At 42.9% G+C, this 24,615-nt stretch overlaps 1 protein-coding gene across 4 annotated transcripts in view; it reads left to right on the top strand.

The window, feature by feature from the left end:
* The first annotated feature begins 498 nt into the window (after window positions 1–498).
* DAPP1 (dual adaptor of phosphotyrosine and 3-phosphoinositides 1) overlaps window positions 499–24,615 on the top strand; it is a 54,751-nt gene continuing 30,634 nt past the window's right edge. The window contains exon 1 of one of the 4 annotated variants that reach the window (XM_089778061.1): window positions 499–788. In XM_089778061.1, coding sequence (XP_089634187.1) covers window positions 685–788 — 104 coding nt within the window. In that variant the 5' untranslated portion in view covers window positions 499–684. Of the gene's footprint in view, window positions 789–15,658; window positions 17,278–24,615 lie in introns of those variants that run through there. The other 3 variants (XM_089778060.1, XM_006133781.5, XM_089778062.1) reach the window with 3 other exon arrangements.

Below are 24,615 nucleotides of genomic sequence, written 5' to 3'. Positions count from 1 at the left end.
GAATACAGGGGCTTCTGAAAGAGCGCGTTTGCTCTCCCCCCAAAAACACAGAAGAGCAAACGGGTTCCCTGAACGCAGAACAGTTTTTCCAGGATACCTTTGCTATCTTGGAAAAACTGTGTAGTGTAGCCGTATCCTGTTATTTTGGGATACGCTCAGTTATTCCAAAATAATGCTGCTGTGTAGACTGCCCTTGCTGAGCTTCTGGAGAGAGGCTGGAAGGAAAGCCAGACTAGGTCTCCAGCCATAAAATTATGGACCATTGCCAGGAAACTCTCCCCCATGCCCCTGTGAGGTGGGGAGTCCCAAGAAAGGCTGTTGGGCTGTGTGCGCGCGCCTAGGCTTGCCCCTACACACAACCCCTTCCTCCATCTCCTCAGCCTGAGCCGGGGCCCCAGCCTGGCTTCCATCCAGCGCAGCGCGCGCGCTGGTCAGGAGGTGATGCGCTGCGCTAACCGGGGGCCAGCGCTCCCTTGTGTCTGCGCCTGGGGCAGGCGGGCTGGGCGCAGGGAGGGACTCGCTCTCACTTCCTCTTCGGCCTCGCTCTCCAGACAGCAGGTTGCTGCGCTGGGCGAGCGTCCGCGCGGCTGCCGAGCGAGGGACGGGGCGGGGCGGGGAGCCCCGCCTGCCACCCAGTCCGGAGCGCGGTCCCCAGGCGTGGGGCGCAAGCCGCAGGTAGGGCGGATGGGAAGAACAGAGCCGGGAGGAGGCAAGAAGATGAGCCGACCCAAGGGGCTTCCCAGCGAGGGGCAAGACGAGGAAGTGCTCGAGGAGCTGCAGAGCCTCGGGTAAGGGGCAGCGCGACCCCCCGGGCTTCGGGCAGCCAGCCCATTGCTGGCCCAGCTGTTACCCAGCTGCCGCTCCCTCCCGCTGGCCCGTAGCCTCCTTTCCCGCGCGGCTGGGAAGGCAGGAATGGCTCTGCATTGTGGGGATGGCGAGCAGGCATAGGAATCCCGGGCTGGGTCAGCCATGAGAGCTGCCCCAGATGGGCGGGGGGGAGGAGAAGGGAAGGGTCGCCGTGATGGTTGTCTCCTCTGACCCCCCCAGCTATGAGGAAGTTGTTGGCACCATCAGCTCGGTGTGTTTGCCTGCATGGGGCTCTCACTGCAGCTGGATGTACTTGTGTGGGACCAGCCCACAGGGGTCAGTGTGAGGGGCTGCTTCAGAATCACTGTTGGGAGAAAAAGAAGGAGGGTCTGTTAAACCACTCAAAATGTAAACAAAAAAGTGGAAAAATCTGCAGGCAACTGCATAGATAGAGGGGCATTCCGCAGCTGTCACGCCTGCAGCAGGTACTGAGTAGGGTTTGGGAGTTAGCATATTTTGCCTGGACATTTTAAACAGAATTGATCATTATTTTTCATCCATGTATGCAAAATAAAGGGACTTTCCCAAGGTGAGGAGAGAAAAAGAAAACCATTACAGGATTTCATGGGTTGCCAGAGCATTTGGAACTGTTTCCTAATTATGTCCAGTTCAGATATGGTCTAATGTATATGACTTACTGAGTTAGATTCTGTAATAGATAGACAGTTAGGTCTATCTATCTATCTATCTATCTATCTATCTATCTGACTGCATTAAATTAATTGTTGCACTCTGAATAACATTTGGTAATTATACATTTCTGTTGGAATCAATTGCCACAGTTGGCAATTTCAAAAGTGATGATAGTTTTATATTTCTTCCCCACTCACCTCCATAGTACTAATAACTTCACAGTACCAGGCCATCCCTTTGGTGACCTGATTGCATAGTTTTACTGTGATGACATCTCACCCAATATGGTATATGAGTGTGACTTTACAATGTTACAATCTCTGTATATTTGTTTCCTGGGAAATTTTGTGATGACAAAATACTGTCTTTTGCAGATCTTATCATGCAATGTCTAGCAGTTAGATGGTGTTGCAGAAAGAGAGCGTCATCACTGCTTTTGAGATTGTTCAGACGCTTCAGGGGGTAGCTGAATTAGTCTGTACAGGATAAAATTAAAAAACAACAAATGGTCTGGTAGCACTTTATAGACTAACAAAACATGTAGATGATATCATGAGCTTTCATGGGCACAGCCCACTTCTTCAGATGACCAGAGTTTTGAGTTTAGGATGTGCAAATCTAAAATAAAGAGGGGAGAAGGTGGGGAAGGAAAAAAAGGAGGGGGGCGGGAAACAAGGAGTAGAGGGTATGGAAATATCAAAGGGAAAAACAGGAAGGCAGAACTGAGAATCAGTGAGCACCTGAAGATTGGTTAGTTAAAAGGAACCAGATAAGAATCAAAGTCAATATATAGTACCCTTCCTAACACAGGAATCTACATAAAGGGCTGTTTGCACCTTCATTGAATGTTAGGTTGATAGTGTCCCAATCATCCCACATCATGATTGAGGCCTTTAGCATGAGAATTGAACTTGCAGATGAATTGTAATTCCAACTCCTCACTGTGTATTTGGCTAGTAGAATTGGTTTGTAATAAGACAGCCACTTGAAGATCTTTTAAACAGTGATCAGGAAGATTAAAGTGTTCCCTTTATGTGTCCATTGATTCTTTCCCATAGGGACTGTCCAGTTTGTCCAATATATATTGATGGCATAAATCAAATTACTGGATGTGTAGTCAAATGACCTTTTGATTTGGTCACTTATATTGTTGGCTCCAGTGATGAATTCGTTTGTATAGATATGTGGGCAGAGTTGGCACCGTGGTTGGTTGCAGGGCTGAGTTCCTGGATACTTATGATGTGGTTGTGTGTCATGGTTACCGGAAAGAATTTGTTTCAGGTTGGGGGATTGTCTGTAAGCGAGAATAGACTTTTCTCCCAAGGCCACTGAGAGTGAGGGATCATTTTCCAAGACGATTGTGTATAATGCACTGGAGGGGTCTGAGTTGTGGATTATAGGTAACAACAAGTGGAATTCTGTTATTTTCTCTTTTGGGTCTGTCTTGAAGTAGGTACTTTCTGGGTACTTTTTTGGCTTTGCCAATCTGTTTTATTAACTTCTCCAGGCGGTATTTCAGGTTTGGGAATGCTCTATATAGATCCTGTAGGTGTTTGTCTCTGTTTGTGGAATTGGAGCAAATCCGGTTGTATCTTAGGGTGTGGATGTATACAATAGATCGAGAAAGCTGTCTGGGATGGAAGCTGGAGGCATGAAGGTAAGTGTAGCGGTCGGTGGGTTTCCGGAATAGGGTGGTGGAAATTTGTCCATTATTTAACTGTACTGTAGTGTCCAGGAAGTGGATTTCATGTGTGGACTGGTCCAGGCTGAGGTTGATGGTGGGGTGGAAGTTGTTGAAATCCTTGTGAAATTCAAGAGTCTCTTTTCTGTGGGTCCATATGATGAAGATGTCGTCGATGTAGCGTAAGTAAAGTATGGGTGTTAGGGGGTGAGAGTAGAGGAAACGTTGTTCAAGGTCATCCATAAAGATGTTGTCATATTGTGGTGCCATGTGAGTGCCCATGGCTGTGCCGCTGACTTGGAGATACAGATTGTCTCTGAATTGGAAGTAGTTGTGGGTGAGGACAAAGTTGCAGAACTCTGTAATCAGGTGTGCAGTGCTCTTCTCAGGGATGGTGTTCCTGATGGCCTGTAATCCATCTTCATGTGGAATGTTGGTGTAAAGGGCTTCTACGTCCATAGTGGCCAGGATGGTATTTTCAGGTAGATTACTAATGTTTTGAAGTTTCCTCAGGAAGTCAGTGATGTCCCGGAGGTAGCTAGGAGATTGTTGTGTAAGATAATATTTAAATTGTGAAGAGACTGTGTTGGAGATTGGTGGGATACTTGCAATCCTTGGCCAGTCTTAAACCCCACGAAATTTGAATTTCCTGACCTTTCCCTGCATGAAACATCCGTATTGGGCAACAATGAATAAGTATATACATATACATATATGCAGGGCTCAACAAACCGCTGAATCTACTTGCCTGTGGTGAGTAGATTTCAGCTGGTTGCTCCAAGTGCCCCATTCACCGGCACTTTGCGAGTGGCTCTCACCGGGGTTTGTGTATATGCATACACAAACATTCTTCCACTGATTCCATCACCATATCCTAGGCCCACTGCAATACTGAGGAGGTTATGTTTGAGCATACAAATGTTCAAAGGTCAGGAAATTCAAATTTAGTGGGGCTTAAGGCTGGTCGAAGACTGCAAGTATCCCAACAGTCTCTTCATAATTTAAATATTATCTTATACAACAATTATAAGTTACAAACAATTGCAGTGTTTGTGCAGGCATAGCTGTCCCTTACAACGAGATTCCTCCACTGACAGCAGAAGTAGTAGCAGCAGAACAAAAGTGATAAGAACATATTTTCAGTAGTCTTAGCAGCTCAGCACTTTACCCATCTTCCTGCAGTTTGAGTTTATCCACCAAAATAACTCCTGCAGAAATACAAAATCCAGCCACATCCTTTTCTCTAGGCTTGGCTGCTCCCCAAGTTCCTATAGCCTCTGTCATCTCTAGAGAGCCATCTTCTTAATACCCAATTGAGTTAGTGTTTATCTGCAATAGAGAGTTCAGTAAAACACCTGTAACATTTTCCCCACTCCATCATCATCTGCTAACAGAGTTGAGTTTCAGTCAAACACACCCAGCTCGTTACCCAGTACTTCTGAAAAGATAACACAAATTGAGAGCAAGAAATCTGAGTAACTCAAAAATACTAGTAACTCTTGAAAATATTGGAGAGAGGGGTACATACACATACACTCAAACTATAGGGAATGACCAGGGCTGGCCATTCATTGAGTGCATTTTGCAATACATGCCTACAGTCCTTTTACTATGCCAAGACTGTGAAACTGACTAGGCGTGCATCAGTTTCAGGCCAGGTGTATTGCTTCAGGCAAAAGCTGTGGAGAGGAGCAGCAGCACAGATGGGAGTGGGAGAGGAGTCATGAAAGTGAAGCAGAAAAGGCAAAGAAGGAAGGAGACCAACCAATAAAATCCCAGAAGGTACAAGGCTCAGAGGGCATCTATAATTTCTGAGGAAGTAGCTGAAGATTAGAAGCCCCACAAAGGGAAAAAATGCTTAATGCACAGGTGGAGATGATGTGCGTGTTTCTTTTGATGACAATTTTACTGAAGAGGATAAATTGGATACACTGAAGAAACTCACATAAAATCTCCTCACAACAGATATTCCTCTCCACTCCCCATTTGAAAATATATAGGAGGGATGATCTGTTCCTGACTAAAGTGAAATGAAAGCACCGAGTAATGGTTCCCATAACAACTGAAACCTATTTCTCTTTTTCATTTGTATCAGCTTTTTGAGTAGAAACTAGTTTTCATAGTGCAAGGATGCACCCTGCATAAACACCATATAAGTAATATGTTTTTTTTAAATCAATTGTAAAATCAATGAGCCATAGACATGAAATCTATACTATTATAAAAGGAGAGGCGTCTGTCATGCCATCTGTCACACACAACATCTGAGAAGACTGGAGAAGTTTCTAAGGGGAGGCAGGACCCCACCCCCGCCTTCAGCCCCTCCCCTCTGTTGAGGCCCCACCCCCACCATGGGGATGGGAGGAGGAGGAGCAGTGTGCTGAGTGCATGCGGAAGAGCGCGTGCATGCATGCATCCCTGCATTCCTGGAACAGCGGGGAGGGAAGAGGCTGTACCACCTGAGCCTCTCTAGTCCCGGGAGCAGTGGGGAGGGAGGAGGCCACATGCGCATGGCCAGCAACACCACAGGGAGGAGAAGAGCATGCATGTGCCCCAGAATCCCTGGAGGAGCAGGGAAGGAAGAGGATGCATGGTCTCAGCTCCCCTCCCTGACCCTGGGAGCAGCATGGAGGGAATAGGCCATACAGACCAAGCCTCCTTGTCCCTGGGAGCAGTGTGGCGGGAGGAGGCCACATGACTTCAGCCTCCCCAGTCCCAGAGCAGCGGGGAGGGAGGAGGCCTACAGCTCAAGCTGGTCCAAACCTCCCTACCTCCTAGGAACAATGGGAAAGGAGGGGGCCATATGTACGTCAGCCATCACAACAGGACGGGTAATGTTAGTCATTATAAGGTACTGGCAAACTTTTTGGGCTGTTGAAGGTATCTAGATGCTTTGGACCAGGCAATAGTGGCTCACTGCTAAAATGAAAACCATGATTACACATAAGATACACTACACTTCCAAAAGAGCTATACAATTTAAGTGCCAGTTATGGAGAAACTGCACCAGACATATCTTCTGCTCCACTGTACAGAAACAAAGAAGTTGGAGTGGTTTTGAAGACGTAGGCATCAGAAATAAGATACCATTTCATTTGAAGTGAGAGAAAGAAAAACATGTATTCATGTTTGAGACAAAGGAGAGAGGCTACAAGAAATGATTCATAATTTGTATCACCTTGTCACCAATTCAGAAGTAGACAGGAATGTAAAATGAATGCAGTAGCTAGAATCCATGGACTCCATGATGAAATCATTCCTTAGACACCCTGCAGTCATTTCAAGAACTCGCCATGTTAATTTTGACAAGAGTTTGTTGCCTTCCTGTTGTATCAAACCAATGTTTGCAAAAATCACCTTTTCCCTCCCATCCCCAGCATAACTCAAAAACATATATTACTCGAGATGTCAACAACCATAAGATTTTCCACCTATAAACACAAAATCTCAGGCACTATAAATCCAGTTCCTTGGGGCTTGACTGCAGATTTTCTCAGATTGCGTTATTTTTCTCCAGAATTTCAGTTTTCCTTCAAGACACATATTTTTAGCTTTTCTAATAGGGAAATTTACCTTTCAAATGAAAACCAGAAACTAGTTGCACCCCACTCTCTCCTTTCTTTTGTTTAGTCACCATAAAGTCTCAGAGAATCCTGCTACAAGAAGTTTTTTCTCTTTCCACTCTCTTCCCTTTGGGCACCCAGTCTTGGGGAAACTGATGGCCAGTTAGGGTACATCTAGACAACGACACTATTTCAGGATACTTCCGGTATCCTAAAATAGTGTTTTCTGGGTCTTGACAGCGTGCCTGTTATTTCAAAATAGCTTTTGAAATAACAGGCACGCTGTTCTGATGTCTCTGTAAATCTTGCTCCATGAGGATTAAGGGATGTTTCAGAATAGCACGCTATTATTTTTGAAATAAGCTATTTCAAAATTAAAACAAAATAAGTTACACAATTTGCATAGCTCAAATTGTGTAGCTTATTTCAAGCTAAGAGTGCAGTGTAGAAGGTCCCTGAGACAGTAAGTGTTTGGTGCTGTTGGACAACCAAGAGTTTTTGGAGTCAGATAATGAGTCCAAGTGTGAAAACTGAAATGTTGCTAACCACACTAGTCAGGTGTGTGGTGCAATGAGAAGGCATCTGGGGAAAAGGAGCAAAGTGGAAAAAGCTGGAACACCCTGAATAGTGTGAGAGATTGGAGTCAAAGGTTAAAATTTTATTCCCTGAAATTACTGAAAAGATTAAAAGGGAAACATTAAAATTCACTGGGAGATACACAGAGGTGTCTGCAAAAGATTGTTAGCAAGATTTTTTACAGGAAAAAGAGGAAATAAGGTAATTAAAAAAATTCTGTATTTGGTTGTTCCTGGGATCCAATTCATTACATTGTTTATTGCTGTTTTTGTTCATATATGCTGACTTCTATATGTGTTGTGATTAAGAACATAAGAACGGCCATAATGGGTGAGACCAAAGGTACATCTTGCCCAGTATCCTGTCTTCTGACATTGGCCAATGCCAGATGACCCAGGGGGAATGAAAAGAATATAGGCAGTCCCCGAGTTACGCGGATCCAATTTATGTCGGATCCGCACTTACGAACGGGGCTTTCTCGCCCCGGAGCTCACAGGCAGCGGGACCGCCCAGAGAGCAGCGGTCCTGCCACCTCGACCTCAGGGGCAAGAAAAGCTGCTCCGGGTGCCCCTGGTCTGCTGGGGACCATCTCCAGCAGACCAGGGACACCTGGAGCAAAGCCGGGGAGGTGGAGGGGTCCCGCGCCTCTGAGGCTTTGCTCTGGCAAAGCCGGGGAGGTGCGGGACTCCGCCGCCACTGCGGCTTTGCTCCCGGTGTCCCTGGTCTGCTGGAGACGGTCCCCAGCAGACCAGAGGCACCGGGAGCAAAGCCGCAGCGGCAGCGGGGTCCCACGCCTCCCCGGCTTTGCCACAGCAAAGCCTCAGAGGCACGGCACCCCGCCGCCGCTGCGGCTTTGCTCCCCGTGTCCCTGGTCTGCTGGGGGGGGGGGAGGCGCAGCTAGTGCGCCCCTCCCACCCCAGCAGACCAGGCTTTTGTTGTGGACCCTGGGGTAGAGCAGCTGGGGTGCTGCCGGGTTGGTCCTGCAGGGACCTACCAGGCAGCCCAGCTGTTCTGTCCCAGGCTTGAGATTCACCCGCTGTTGAAACTGATCAGTGGCTGATTCCAGGAAGCTGGGGGCAGAGCAATTCTGCCTCCAGGTTCCTGTAGTCAGCCCCTGGTCAGTTTCAGTAGCAGCGGCTGAATCTGGAGCCAGTTCCGACTTACATACAAATTCAACTTAAGAACAAACCTATAGTCCCTATCTTGTACGTAACCCGGGGACTGCCTGTAGGTAATCATTAAGTGATCCCTCCTCATTTCCCAGCTTCTGGCCAACAGAGGCTAGGGACACCATTCCTACCCATCCTGGCTAATAGCTATTGATGGACCTAACCTCTATGAATTTAAGTGAGCTCTTTTTTGAACCCTGTTACAAGTCTTGACCTTCACAACATCCTCTGGCCAAGAGTTCCACAGGCTGACTGTGCATTTCTTTTGTTTATTTTAAGCCTGCTGCCTATTACATTCAATTGGTGCCTCCTGCTTCTTGTGTTATGGGAAGAAGTAACTTTTCCTTATTTACTTTCTCCACATTAGTCAGTATTTTATAGACCTCTATCATATTCTCCTTTAGTCATCTCTTTTCCAAACTGAAAAGTCCCAGTCTTACTAAGCTCTCCTCATATGTCAGTTCTATAACCATTTTTGTTGCCCTTTCATAGGCATGGGGACTAGGGATGTGAGGTTTATTGCAGCACCCTTGGGCTGCTAACCTAGAGCCCAGTGACCCAGCTGCTGCCCCGCACTCTGGGGGGTTGACTGTTAGCTCTACACCCAGGATCCTGCCTGCTGTCCAATGCACCCTGGGCTTTGCTGTCCGCCCTGTACTCCAGGGACTCTTCTGCTGGCTCCAGGTATGGGGTGCCAGCTGCCGGCCTTGTGTGCTGGGCGCTCTGCTTTGGCCCTGCATGCTGGTGATCTCTACTGCTAGCCCTGGATCCTGGCTGCTGGCCCTGCATGACAGATCTTTGCTCCCTGTCTCAGCTGTGAGGAGGGAGGAGGACTAGTGTAGAAGGGGACATCAGAAACCCCACTCTTAAAAATGTTCAGCGACATTGTACCCTTTTCTCAACCTTTTCAATATATCTTTTTTGAGATCAGGCTACTACTTCTGCATGCAGTATTCAGGATGTGGGTGTACCTGTATCATGGATTTATAAAGAGGCAAGACGATATTTTCTGTCTTAATGATTCCCAATACAGGACTATGTAGCACTTTAAAGACTTTAAAGTGCTACATAGTCCTGTATTTTGTTTCAGCTACACCAGACTAACACGGCTACATTTCTATCACTATTCTTAATGATTCCCAACATTCTATTTGCTGCTGCACATTGAGTGAATGTTTTCAGAGAACTATCCACAAGGACTCTAGGATCTCTTTCTTGAATGGTAACAGCTAATTTAGATCCCATCATTGTACTGTATATGTAAAGTTGGGATTATGTTTTCCAATGTGCATTACTTCCGATCTCAACACTGAATTTCATCTGCCATTTTGTTGCCCACTCACCCAGTTTTGTGAGACTCTTATGAAGTTTTTCACAATCTGCTATGGATTTAACTCTTTTGAGCAATTTTGTATCATCTGCTAATTTTGCCACCTCACTGATTACCTCCTTTTCTAGATCAGTTATGAATATACCAGATTGTCCTGGTATAGACCTCTGATGGACAACACTAGTTACCTTTTTCCATTTTGAAAACTGACAGTTTACACCTACCCTTTGTTTCCTAACTTTTAACCACTTATCAGTTCATGAGACACCTTCCTTCTTATCCCATGACTAGTTTGCTTAAGAGTTTTTGGTGAGGGACCTTGTCAAAGGCTTTCTGGAAATCTAAGTACACTATATCCACTGGATTCTGTTTACCAATATGCTTGTTGACTCTCCCCAAAAGAGTTCTAGTAAATTAATGAGGCATGATTTCCCTTTCCAAAATTCATATTGACTATCCCCAAACAAATTATATTCCCTTACGTGTCTGACAATTCTGTTCTTTACTATAGTTTCAACTAGCTTGATTAGCAGGATCACCTCTGGAGCCCTTTTTAAAAACTGGTGTTACATTAACTATCTTCTAATCATTTGGTACAGAAGCTGATTTAAAGGATAGATGACAAACCACAGTTAGTAATTCTGCAATTTGACATTTGAGTTCCTTCAGAATTCTTGGGCGAATGCCATCTGTTTTTAGTGACTTATTGCTGTTTAGTTTAGCAGTTTATTTCAAAACCTGGTCTGGGAGGGACAGATCCTCAGATTTGTCACATAAAAAGAATAGCTCAGAATGGATTAGAAATATCTTTGATCCACTCCTGGGGCACAGTTTAGGGGAACTCTGTCCTCTTGTAATTCACGGATTTGCACAAGAGATTAGAATGTGGATCAGCTTGTCATCTGACAAGAAGGAAGCCAGTTTTGCTATGTAATTACAAAAAGTATGAGTTGCTGTGCTACTCGTTCACTTTCTTTTCTTTCTGGTATGGAGGTGACACAACATTGCATAATATTTTTGAAGTGTTTTTTCTGTACAAGCCAAGTGTTTCTTTTTTTGTAATATGTATACAATTCATCTCTTGTTTTTTCACACTGATAATTTTTGTACATGGTTAAAGAGTATGTTATGTTATATGGAGCAACACATTTCTTTAGGTTGAAGAAGGTATCAAACTAGACCACATTTAGGCCTTTATACTGCGGTGATACATTTTTGTTATGTACTCTGACAAAGTGATGAGCATAGGGATAAATGCTTAGGGTCTTCTTCTATATCTATCTGGATAATCAAGGTCTGAATTAGACCCTATGGAAATAGGTTATTAGATTAGAAAGTAGATGGGGATCTAAAGAAGAAGAAAAGGGAATTGGAAACACAGAAATAAATAATCAGTTGTGAGAAGGGGAAGAGAAAATGGAAGTGAGAGATGGAATTCGGCTATGTCTACACTGCAGGCTTTTGCCGGCAGAGAGTATGCTAATTAAGCGCTTATTAGCATTTGTCGTGCTGTCATTTGCATATTCTTTGCCGATGCTTTTTGTGCAAGAGATTTTTGTGCAAAAACAAGCTGTGTTGACAGGTCTGTTTTGAGCAAGATCCTTATACCTCCTTTTTTGAGCGCTTCATTAGTGTTGTATCATGCAAGCAAGGTAGTAACAAACTTCAACAGGCCTTTATTTACCAAAGGTGAAAGCTCTTTACAAAGCTGCTGCTGCTTCCCTCTGTAGCTCTCACTCAGGCCTGGCCCATCTCCTTCCCCCTCCTTCCTGTTTCCTGTGCTTCCAGATTCCCAACAGCCAGTGCTCCCAGTTCTAATAATTACAAGCAGCATCTAAAACACCACAATTAGCATAGTCTCTGCCAGCAAAAGTCTGCAGTGTACACATAGCCGAAGAGGGGAAAGGAATAAAAAAGCTGAAGGAGAAAAATATAGCTAGAAAAGGTGAAAGCCTTTAAAGTTGGATAAATCTGTTTCAATTAATCATGTTCCTATCTGTTATATTTTCTCTAGTAGAACAGAGCAAAGGAGGAGGATCTGACCTTAAGGTGTGGTTTTATTCTGCAAAGTGACTATGGCCCCTTCTTACTTAGTAGCTCTGCTCCCTCTGGATATTAGCTGCTATTTACTGACTAAAATAATTTTTGGCTATCCTTTACTCAGAGGGAGAGGGAGTTTAATGCTCTTTTGGTTCACACTCCATTAGCAGAATTATTAGCCATGTCCTGATTGCAGAATCCTTATTGTTAAGGACGTGAAAGGTAGAAAGAACCCCTCAGATGCCAGATGGAGTTTCCAGTGGAGGCAGCTAGAAAAAGATATTTTTAAAATTAGTAACTCAGCATATTTGATCTGGAAATCAATGCAGCAATAAATAGAGGAGCTAATAATGCCATATTGCAGTGTCAGAGTAGTGGTCCACTTTGTGTCTGATCCAGTGCCCACTGATTTAAAAAAAGACTTTCTTATTGACTTCAGAGGGCTTTGGATTTGGCTCTTTCAGTCTGTGAGCATGCATGATTCCATGGGCAATAGAAAGGCAGGGGAGATATCATTTGATTTGCAAAAATCTACAGATTCATAACTAGGTATCATTCAAAGCTGTTTATCCCACAAGACATTGACACCAGACCTAGAACAGTTATTCAAGAAAATGTATAAAGGCTGGGTTTTTAACAGAGACATGTCAAGCATGCAGCTCTCACCAGAGGTAAAAGTAAGCTGGTTAAAATGTGGCCATTGATTGACACTACTGTGCTAGTTAATACTTAGTATATGATACCCAGTAAATTTTTTTAATGTTGCAGATTACCATAAGTGGAAGGAGTTCTTCAAGTTGAGTTGCCATCATTAAAAAAGTAGTTTATTGGTATTGATTATCAGCTTTGTTTATCATGCCAAAAGAGTTATAAGGCAATGGTAAAGATGTCAGCATTCCTAGAAATTACTGGAAGTCATCCACAAATGGGACGCACATTGGTACACAAGCACAGTAGAACCTCAGAGTTATGAACACTAGAACTACAAACTGACCAGTTACACACCTCATGAACCAAATGCACACATTCAGGCAACAGAAGACACAAAAAGAAAAACAAAATACAGTACAGTACTGTGTAAAATGACTAAAAAATAAAGGGGAAAGAAGCATTTTTCTTCTGTACACTAAAGTTTCAAAGTGGTATTAAGTTAATGTTCAGTTGTAAACTTTGGAAAGAACAATCATAATGTTGTGTTCAGAGTTACAACCTTCATTCCCCAGGATGTTTGTTACACAAGAGATTCTACTGTACATTATATAACATAATCCCATGTGCTCTTTGGAAAGCATACCGATACATTTGAAATTATTTTCTGAAGTGTACTGGACTTGACAAACCAGTTCCACATACCCAGCCTACATTCCACTCTCTGTCCTATTGTGGACCTTGCAGAGATGCACCATCGCAAAATGGAACAAGCAATTTAATCAGGTTCAACTAGTGAAAAAGCCAACTTTTAGGATTGTGTGGCCATGCAATACCAGGAGATGATTGAGCCTCTGCTGCTCTTTGTTTAATTTGTCAGGACCACTAACTGGAATTTGCACCTTGCAGCTTTGGAAGACTTTGTGAAGAACATTTTCACTTTAGAGGATTGCCTGGTATCTCACTGAAATAAACAGCGTAGAAAAATCTGACCTTGGCTTATGGGAAGAATTAAAAAAAAGAAACTGGGTTGTTAAAATGTTACCAGGTCCTGTGTGTGCACTTGGCTCAGGCAAAGCCTTAGAACATGAAAACAGAGCAATGAAAGTCATTGGGGGCTGGTGAGCATAACACTGCATCCAGATGCTCTTTCCCAGTTCATCTGAAGAAGTGGGTTTTACCCACAAAAGCTCATGATCCTCTATATTTTTGTTAGTCACTAAGGTGCCATGGGACTACTAGTCCTTTCAGGATGTGGCACTAATGGAAGGTTGGCTTGAAAGACCAAGTTGTCCTACTCGAAAGCATTTGATTTAATTTCTGAAGACTCTCTCCTCATTCTGAAGGTGCTCAGAATGGCTAAGACATTTAAACTGAGATCATAAATATCCAGCAGGCATTCGTATGCTGAGTTTACTATCTGAAGACCAATATTACAACACTTGCAGAGCTATGTTGGTGAATGGTTTCCAAGAAGCAGGCATCCAGAGAAAAATTACAACAACGGAAGCATTTATATCTGCTATCGAGAGGTCAAATTATCAAGCAATGGAATGATTCCAGGATGATCAAGCACATCCAAAGCTGTCCTTCTGTAACAGGCATGGATGGGCCTTGCAGGATGGACTGGCCACGTCAGCTGTGTGTGAAATACCATGTGCTCCCCAATCAATCCTTCAGTTCATGTGCAAAGAGCAGATGCTCACCATCCTGCAAATGTTTGGCCAGCAGCCTGCATTGTATGAAGATGTGCAAATACTTCAGGGACAAGGATCCATGTGATAATGTGTCTAGCAGCGGCGCCTTAGATAGAAATGACACAGATGATGACTTTGATGAACAAATGTTTTCAGTCCCGCATGCGAAGACGAGCTTCTCTAGGATTACCAAAGGTCAAGGTCTTCTTTGTGTAAGCAGTGCATCTCTGTGTTAAAGTACAATTTTAGAAGGCTGATTTTTAAAACATCTTCTCAAATAGATCTACATAATTGTTCTAGGTTTGTCATATTTGGTACCATTGTGGGAGAAAGGGCTTTTGAATTATGTCCAACCTCACCGATTTCCAATAACACTAACTGGAGGACGTGGCGCTGGGAGGCAGGGTGTGGATGAGCAGGGCAGTGAGACCCCCAGATCAAGTTGCCCCCTAAGTATGGCTCTGTGGATCTTTACCAAACAATAGCTCCCTTATCTTTCTGTTGCTCACAGCATGAGATTTTACCACACTGTGCTGCCAGATTCTTTACACTAGGGATGGAAAGACTCTACAGTCTGATACAATCTCGGGGCCAGCATAGACTCTTCGGTCAGGCTTGGGACAGGTAGAGGATAGGAGGAAGATACCTCCACACAATGTTGGTTTTAATTTAGGTTCTCTTTTATTAAATAAAGTGGTGAAAATTCCCGATGAAAAAAAATATTCCTGATGAGCAATTCACATCCTCTCAGTGCATTGCTCTGTCCCCGTCACATGGTGGGTGGGCCACATGTAGGGATTCATAAGTCTCAGTTAACAAAGGAAGCTCTTTTAGTTTAGGGAAGAGGCTTATGCATTAATATGTAGAGGTCTCAGCTTCACTCTCTCCTGCCAATGGCCCATTTATAGACACAATATTACATTCACTTGCTGCTTCATAAAATGAAATGGGAAAGGGACCCAGATAAACAATGATTGGTATTGCTAAGAAGAAACTGAAGTCTCCCTAAATTCTTATTATGTTTAGCTATGTGGATACTCTGGTTTATAACTAGTTTCTCTCCATTAAGTCTTATCACTGATGTAGTTATTCTTCTGAAGACACAAAAATGTGAGGGGGTATAGACAAGCCTGTTCTTGCAAAAATGTGACCGGATTTTCAAGTAACACTTGTTGCTACAAGTGTAATTCTTGAGAGTTTAAAAAAAATAAGGGGAAGAAAAGCTTCTTCTCATATTTGTCTGTACAGTGCCATATAGCTCAGTATAAATGATTAAACATTTATCAGGAGATCATTTGTGATGTTCTGTATGGAGTCTGATGTGTGCAGTGGATCTCATAATTTACAAGAACTGCCTAAGGGGTTTTTTTTTGGGGGGGGGGGGAGAAGGGGGAGTTGGTCTTTTAATAACTTATTGGGATTTTGATAGAGACATTTTCTATAGAAACTTCATGTTAGTTAAAAAAACAGAAGTGTGTTTCCATCAAAACTTTTGATCGCTATTTACAGAGCACCTGTCACAGTGCTGAGGATATATTATAAAATAAGAGGCTATTGTCTACCCACAATGAAAACTCCTGGCATAAACACAATTTGTGCTGTTGCACAGCTTACCTTGTTCTACTACAGGAGTTTGTACTGGTGGCTAAAAACCAAGTGTAGATAAGGTTTTAGAGAAAGGCTAAGCTCTGTTCTTGCCTTTCAGGGGAGCTATCTCTTGTTATCTTGTCTGTAAGCAGCAGCTCCAGTAAAGCCTATCCTATCACTAATTTAAGCTGTCAATAAAACTGTAGTCTAGCAGAAGGGGACCTTAACTGCTGAAAATTATTCTCCTCTGAAGCAAGAAAAGTCTATGGTCATTAGCGATTAGTGGTACATACATACTCCAAAAAATTGCCAGAGTCAGACCAGCAACCTCTATGACCAGAATCAAAAGGAAATGTTCTTCCTTGAATGAGCAGGGGAATACCTTATCAAAGGATGCATCTCTAATAGTAAATTCATTAAAGTGCTATTAGAAACTCAGATACTCTACCATGGTTATGATCATGGGAAAAAGAGCAGAGTAACAAGCAGTTGAAGCAACAAACAAGTGTGTCATTCTTGCAGAGGTGAAGGAATGAAGTTCTGTATTACAGAAGCTGAGTGACAAATAGTGGAAACCCCAGAATAAAATAAAGCAGGAATCGAGAAATTGAAAGTTAACTGCCTGGCTGAGGAGAGATGAGAACTGGAGAAATGGTAACATCCAGTAATGTACTTCCCATGCCGAAGAGTTAGGGTGAAAGTGTTGAGGAGAGACACTTATTCAGCCCATTTCCCAGACTGGAGAGGAGTCCTATGGAGATAAGGTTGTAACTTAAAACAACTTTCCCTAGATGGAGGATGATGATGGGACTGTTACTTGTGTTCCCTTGGGTATAATGTCCTGCTTGGATACAGCAGCCTCATGAAAACATGTGTGTTTGTGTGTTCATGTACCAATTAAGTCTAAAATAACTTTCTGGAGCAAAGTATTAACATTACTGGGACTCTGTTTGTCCAAGAGCATCATTCGGTAAGGTTTCCAAGAAATTATTTTTGTGGAACTGATGATACAAATAAATAAGATTGCAGGGTCCCTCATTCCTCCTCTCTGCAAACAGCCTTCCTTTCTCCTCAGATTATACAGAGTGTTTAGCACTGGCAAAGAGGAGCCCATTGTAAATATAATGGTGTCACATAAATGAATGGCATTAGAGGTAGCTATAGCACTAGAATGTCTCTTAGTCCTTCTCTAAACACAAAGCCCATCCAAGAAGCCACAGCAGGTTGCCTGTCCCTGGCTGACCTTTGGTGCAATGTCTGCAGTGTGTAGAGCTCTGTTTCTGGTACATTACTCATAGAAGCAAGCTATTTATTCTAAGTAAAGTAGGGGAGTTTTTGGAGGTACTTTACCAAAATCCTTTTGATGACTCTCAGAGGTGTACGGAATGCAAGACAAAATGTACCACGGTGCAAATTCAAACCAGTATTACATAAGATGGCTTTCAATGTATTCAACAAAAGCAAAGAAGTGGAATCACATGTGGCTGATCTTAGCGATGAATTCAAAGAGAGACAGATACTTTGCAATACTTACAGACTTACCTGGCATTGCCTGGGTCCTTCAGGGCAGAGCCTTGTTGTCCCCAGTCCCTGCTCTCATATTGCGATCCTCTGAACAGCAGCCCCTCAATTTACATGTTATGGAAAACTGTCCTTTTCCCAGGGCTTTCAGTTGTCCTGGTGCAAACAAACCCTGACCTTGCTTTAAGTTAGGAGAGGAGGATGCTGCATACCAAATTTGGTGGCCCTAGGTCCCACTGCTTAGGAGTTCTTGAACAAACAGATTCACAGACAGAGACACAGACAGACACACTTTCATGATATAGATATAAATATAGATACTAGTAGCAAAATTAGTTCCCCCCTCCTAACATTAATAATATTAGTTTTAAGTTACCAGTGAAGACCATAAATTGCCTTCTCCATGTGCACACTTTCTCCCCTCAGCTTGGCCCAATCCCTCATGTATTTAAGAAGCCACTGAGCCAGATGAGATTCTGTAATCCAAACAGTTCTCTGCTTCAGGCATCACATAGAACAGAGTTTCTGAAAGTGTTCCACAAAATCACTTTGAGAAACACATTAACTGGCCACTTTGGGTTGTTTATTTACTGGTGCTGCGGCCCAAAGTCTCGTGGCTCCCATTGGCACCGTTTCATCCTTTGCAGTCCTGGAGAGCCACGGGAAGCGGCGTGGGCTGGGCCACCACTTCCTGCAGCTCCCCTTGGCTCCAAAGGACGAAACGGAGCCAATGAGAGCCATGAGGCTCTATGGCCGTGACACCAGTAAAACAAACCGGGGTGGCCAGTTAATGTGTTTTTCAAAGGGTTTGTCTACACTAGCCACCCTAGTTCGAACTAGGATGGTTAATGTAGGCAACCGGAGTTGCAAATGAAGCCCGGGGTTTGAATTTCCCGGGTTTCATTTGCATATTGCCGGGTGCCGCCATTTTTAAATGTCCGCTAGTTCAGACTCCATGCCCGTGGTTACACGTGGCACGAACTAGGTAGTTCGGATTAGGCTTCCTATTCCGAACTACCGGTACACCTCGTTCCACAAGGAGTAACAGTAGTTCAGAATAGGAAGCCTAATCTGAACTACCTAGTTTGTGCCGCATGTAGCCGCAGGCACGGAGTCCGAACTAGCGGACATTTAAAAATGGCGGTACCCGGCAATATGCAAATGAAGCCCGGGAAATTCAAATCCTGGGCTTCATTTGCAACTCTGGTTGCCTACATTAACCACCCTAGTTCGAACTAGGGTGGTAGTGTAGACATACCCAAAGTGATTTCGCGGGACACTTTCAGAAACACTGACATAGAATGAAAAGAGATATTAAGGCCAGGTCTACACTAGACCCAGCAGCTCAGATTTTGATGCTCAATTCCATAGAATAGGTAGCTGGAGTCGGCTTACCTTAAGCTGAGCTTGGTGGCATCCCCACAGTGGGAGACTTATGGGTGCAAATGCTCCCGTCAGCTTCCCTTGCTCCTCGCAAGAGCAGGAGTACTGGACACCAGTGGAAGTGTCCTCTGAGTTCGATTTAGTGAGTTTTAATTAGACTCACTAAATTAAACTCCAGAAGATGGATTGTGGCAGCTTCAATCTTCTGCGGAGCGAAGACAAGGCCTCTGTTAAAGTTAACCCCTCAGTGTAAAGTTCTTTTGATCCATGTCTTCTAGCTGGATGTACTATATTGACATACAAAAACCTTATTTATTGTCAAGAGATGATTAACAAGTGCACTGTAGTATGCAGATGTAGGTAGAATGGATTGTTTATTCACATAGGAACATAAAAATAGCCATGCTGGGTCACTAATGGTTTGGCTAAGCAAGTATTCTGTCTTCTGACCATGGTTAGTGCCAGCTGCATCAGAGGGAGTGAACAGAATAGGGCAATTATAGAATGACCCATCCCCTGTCATCCAATCCCATCTTCTAGCAGTCAGAGGTTGAGGGACACCTGAAGCATTGGGTTCTGTTCCTGCACAGCTTGTCTATCATTCATTGATAGACATATCTTCCACAGACTTAGCTAATTCTTTTTTGAAACCAGTTTATATATAACCATTATTATTTTACATCCCTTTTCTTTAGTCAAATTTAAGGTTAGCTTACAGTTTACTTCCAAATAGGGTTTCCCTGCAGATGCACAAATCAAGATAACAATTATTTGTAGTGCCGCTAAATAATGGTTCTTAGTGGCATTCCAGGTTAATTAATCCAGGATGCTTTAATGCGCGCATGCATGCTCTCGCTCTCTCATGTGTGTGTGTGTGTGTGTGGTTAGAACTGTGCAGAGATAGAGAAGTTAGCTGTGAGAGACAAAATATCTTTTTTTAGTGCTGTAACAACAAATCATTGACTGTTTACATAGTGCCTAGCACAATGGGACACATGAGGTTCCTAGGTAGTACTGCAGTATAACTAAACTGAGAACAATATAAAAATGTGGAGTTTAAAAAAAGATTTAATATGTCTCAGTTAACATATAAATAGATCTATTGATTGTTAAACCGAGGTTAGTGCAAGCCTGAAACTGATCTGCAACCCTTTTACAGCAGGACTGCCCCAGGGCTTGTGTCACACATGAACTCCCTTTGCAGACAGATCACCCGCACTTGCAGCAATGCCAAGTGTAATTAAAAACTTTTTTGTCAAGTACATTTCATAGCGGATTTGTACTGAATTGAACTCTGACCTTTTGAACACCCCCATTGCTGACTTGCAGAAAAAGGGCTCCGTTTTTCCTTTGACACACATTTTATTTTTTACTTAACATTACTGTACACAGTTACTATGACTGTGAGAACAAATCATCTATTTATATGCATAAATGTCTGTCTGTTTACAGACTTTCCTAGTGATATTTGCATGAAAATATTTATCTGCAAGACTTAACCAAAATAAATAAAAAGATTGTCTCTAAGTATATGCAGTAGGCCAAAAATACAAAACAAAACAAAAACCAAATCAGATTTTGAGTGACCATCTCAAGGATCAATTTTTAGTATTGACTAAATTTCCAGATTACTGAGACCTTTCATTGTGTCAAAGAAAAAAGTAATTCTACTAAGTCTGATACAGTTTCTTTGGTAGCAGCAGATAACTGATACCACCACATCTGTTTATGCTTTCTTTATGAGCTGACCAGGAAAACCATAGCAGGATTGCAGGGAATTTTGTTTGTGTGTGGGCTTGCTTGGCATGCAAACACTACACAAAGTAGCACCGCAACCTAAGAACCAAAACAGATACAGTCAAGGCTGTCAGAACATTTTGAATCCAACCTAGAAGACCCATATTTTGAATGTTAAGTTTTCCCATTTAATTTTTAATTTTTTAAAAAGTCCCATTTCATCAAAACTATTTCACTTTTTGTGCTTGAAAAGAAGCTGCATTTGAAAGTGAAAATGGCTTTTTATTCAAAATACTTCTATTTTTAAGTCTTAAAAAGAAACCCCTTTGAAATGTCTCATTTCTTTTAAATGAACAATAGTTTACTGGAAATTTTAGGTTGCGGGGAAACCTGTATTTCTTTATTATAGAATGAAGCGAGGAAACAATTTATATGAATTTTCACAAAAAAATTTTGCCCTTTCTTCCAGCTCTAGGACTGGCTAGATGTTTACTCTGGTCTCATCACCATAGTATCCGAACAACACAGATCTGACCTTTGACAGTTAGTTATTCTGGGGCTTGGTTGCAAAGTCCATTTTGACTAACAGGTGTTCTAAAGGATGATGCTTTGATCTTTAAATGTACATTATATTTTATGGCGTACTGTGGAGGTGGTTCTCTGAGTAGGTCCTAAACCCAAACAATCTTGGTAGTGTTAAGTTTCTATCTGCATTAGGTTTCATTAGGTTTTGTCTTCATAAGAGTTTCAAATTGTGAAGTCTTTTTTTTAATAAAGAGACAGACTGACTAACTGGTCTTTGCTTCTTAAATAGACTTCAGGCAGCAATAAATCTTAAATTCTAATTCAAACTTTGTAGGAAGTGTCCATTTAAGTACTGAGTTACAATGATGAAGGAGAAGCAAAAGGAGACACACTTTACCATGTGTCAGATTAGTGACTGCTTTATCATGAATGCCAGGAAATGCTGTGGTCCAACTTCTGCTTTCACTTACATTGCTCTAAATTCAAATTGTATACAGTATAGTTGAGATCAGAATTTGTCCCAATAGCTTTTCTTACATGTATAGATCAAAAAAAGAAAAACCAGAAACCATCAACAAGAACTATGCTAAAAACCTCAGATTTCCTTAGGTTTGAAAACAAAATGCTGAGTTCATGCCTAGCATGTCCTCTGAATCATAACAGTCTCTTAAGATACCCACAGTACCAATAGTAATGCATTTATTAGCAGGAATACGGTTTCAATTGCAAGGGAATAGGGACTGGCTGCCTCCTGAGGGCCTCCTTGTGGCTGGGCTGGCTCTGCAGCACCCTATCTCCTTTTCTCCCTCCAGGGATCCTCAATAAACTCCACAGACCTCTCTGTTCAGTGCCCCTCCTTAGGGACTGGGTTTATTAACATCAACATTCAGAACAAAATTAAATGTCTACAAAGTTAAACTCAATTCCCTGCTTTTAGCAGGCTGGTCCCAGGCCTTCCTAGCTGGAAGCTCCCTTCTCCTTTGGAATCTGCTTCTGGCAGCTCTTCTCGAATCCCAGCCTTCCCTAGCGTGTCAAGTCTTCTACAGTCTCTGTCACAGCTTCCTATCTCTGTTTCTCTATGTTTATAGAGACCAGCTGCCCTCTGTCAGATGCCCTGTGAAACTGTTAATGATGCACAAGTGGTCTGGACCAGGTCCCTCCTTCAGTGCTCAGCCTACCATGTGACTGCCAGATACTGTATTTGCTCCTCTCCCACTCATTCTTGGATTTCTTATATAGGAGCCTTTTTCACATTTCGGTTCAGGGTCTTTAGCAGGATTTGGTATCCAGTCTACCCTTAAGTTGTATCAGGATAATTTCTGTGAGATCATCCTGTTTATTCAATGTCCCTCTCCATTCTCATTTGCTCTATTCTTATGTTACCTTCCTCTAGAAATTAAGCCAGATAATCTATGTCTCAAAGGTAGTGCTAAGAACATTTCAGTACTCAGTCCTCTCCATAGAAGGATTTCTTAATATTTTTAGGGGGCACAATATCGTCATTCCCTTCCCCGCTATTGCAAAAAGTTACATTTCCTCCACTGAAGATTTTAATCAAGACAGATCTATTTGTCTGCAGTTTGTTCAGCGATAAGGTGGAATTGTGTTGCTGATATGATGTATTAATGTAAAATCTTTTTCTTAACAAACACGTTGGTTTTATGGCTACCGTAGTGTGTGCGGCATGAGACATTTGCCCAAAAGAGGAAGTGTACCAGAGAAAAAAACATTTCAGGAAATACAGATTTAGAAGATAGTAGGTAGAGCTTAAAAAGGATAAAGAAATTTCTTCCACCCAATTCAAAGTCTCTTGCAGGACTGAAGGAAAAAATAGAGTAAATTAAATTCAGATTTTTGTAGAAACTACAACAAGCAATGGCCTGAGAATAAATATTTAAGAGGACAGTGTCAATGTGAGTTTTTTTTAAATTAAAATAAATTTTCTGAGAAAGCACCTCTTAAACAGTTTACCCTGATTTTTTATTGTGTTTTTCTGCCCACCTGTTGATGTTTGAAAGGCTATTTTCACTTAGTTTCTATACACCAAGTGCTGTCATATGCCCAAATTGAACAAACTGAAAAAAAAAGATAATAAAAAGTCATTTGTGATTCCCTTTCAGTTTAAATAATCTTCAGAAGCCATTACATGAGTCAAAAGAATGAGAGGAGCACAATACTAGAATGGAGTACTGTGGAAAGGGATGGGGGGGGGGGGGAGTAGTGGACCCCAAGCTAAATATGAGTCAGCAGAAATGCTGATGCAAGAAGAAAAAAGCAAACTTTCTGGGATGTATTTGGAGGAGTGTCATAAGCAAGACACAAGAAATAATTCTTTGTAGCTCACACTGCTTAGGCCTCAACTGGAGTTTTGTCTGGTTTTGGGCACCACATTTCAGGAAAGATGTGGACAAATTGGAGAAAGTCCAGAGAAGAGCATAAAAATTATTAAAGGTTTAGAAAATGTGACCTATGAGGGAAGACTGAAAAAAATAGGTTTGTTTAGTGTGGAAATGAGAAGACTGAGGGGGAAATGATAATCATTTTCAAGTACCTAAACAGTTGTTACAAGGAGGAGGGAAAAAATATTATTATTTTTAACCTCAGAGGATAGGACAAGAAGCAATGGGCTTAAATTGCAGCATGGGAGGTTCAGGTTGGACATTAGAGAAGCTTCCTAACCGTCAGAGTGGTTAAGCACTGGAATGATTGCTTGGGGAGATTGTGGAATTTCCATCATTGGAGATTTTTAAGAGCAGGTTAGACAAAATGTTGTCAGGAATGGTCTAGATCATGGATGGCAATACTTTTTGATGTGGGGAGGCACTCCAAGATTTTGGTATGTGATCAAGGGCTGCACTTCTCTGTGGGTTCTGGGATGGAAGCTGGTTGCAGAAAGGAGCTCAGGGTAGGGGACTGGGGTACAGGAAAGGGTATGTGGTCTGAGTGTGAGTTTAGGTGAAGAAGGGGGCTGTGACTGGGGGCAGGAGATTGGGGTGCAGGGCATGGTAGGGGGTATGGATGCTGTAGAGGATTCTGACCAGGTTGAGGGTGTAGGACGGAATGCAGGGTCGGGGGGGGGGGAGAGGGAGTTGTAAACTGGGGAAGAAGGGAGGATAGTGCAGGGGGTATGGGTTGTGACGTGGGGTAGCGGATTGGGGTACATGGTGCAAGAGAGGTATGGGTTCAGGAGGGGATTCTGGCCTGGGGAAGAGTACAGGAGGAGGTGCAGGGTGTGGGAGGGAGTTGGCTGCCTCTCCCCCCAGAAAAATCTCTCAGCTTCTATTGGCCAGAAACCAGCCAATGGGAGCTGAGAGACTTTGCTGGGGGCAGAGGCAGTGTAATGAAGCTTCTCCCTCCCTTCCCACTCCCTGCAGCATGGAAAGCCACCCGCTTTGATCAGCAGGGCTCCATGATGCACGGGCGGGTGCGGGTTGGATCAAAAGACTTGGCGGGCCAAATCCAGCCCAAAGGCTGGATCGTGCCCACCTCTGCTCTAGATAATACAAGTCCTGCCCTGAGTTCAAGGGACTGGATTAGATGACCTTTTAATGTCCCTTCCAGGCCTGTGATTCTATAAATCTGTTATTCCAGAACATTATTATTAGCTTTTCCATCTGAGAATCTTTCCTCCTCAATATCTATGCTGGATGGCTGTTTG

This window comes from Pelodiscus sinensis, chromosome 4 (assembly GCF_052426305.1).
Source record: "Pelodiscus sinensis isolate ZL-2025 chromosome 4, ASM5242630v1, whole genome shotgun sequence".
Lineage (NCBI taxonomy): Eukaryota > Metazoa > Chordata > Testudines > Trionychidae > Pelodiscus > Pelodiscus sinensis.
Note: the sequence above shows the minus strand (reverse complement) of the source record. Positions and strands in the feature narration are given on the sequence as shown.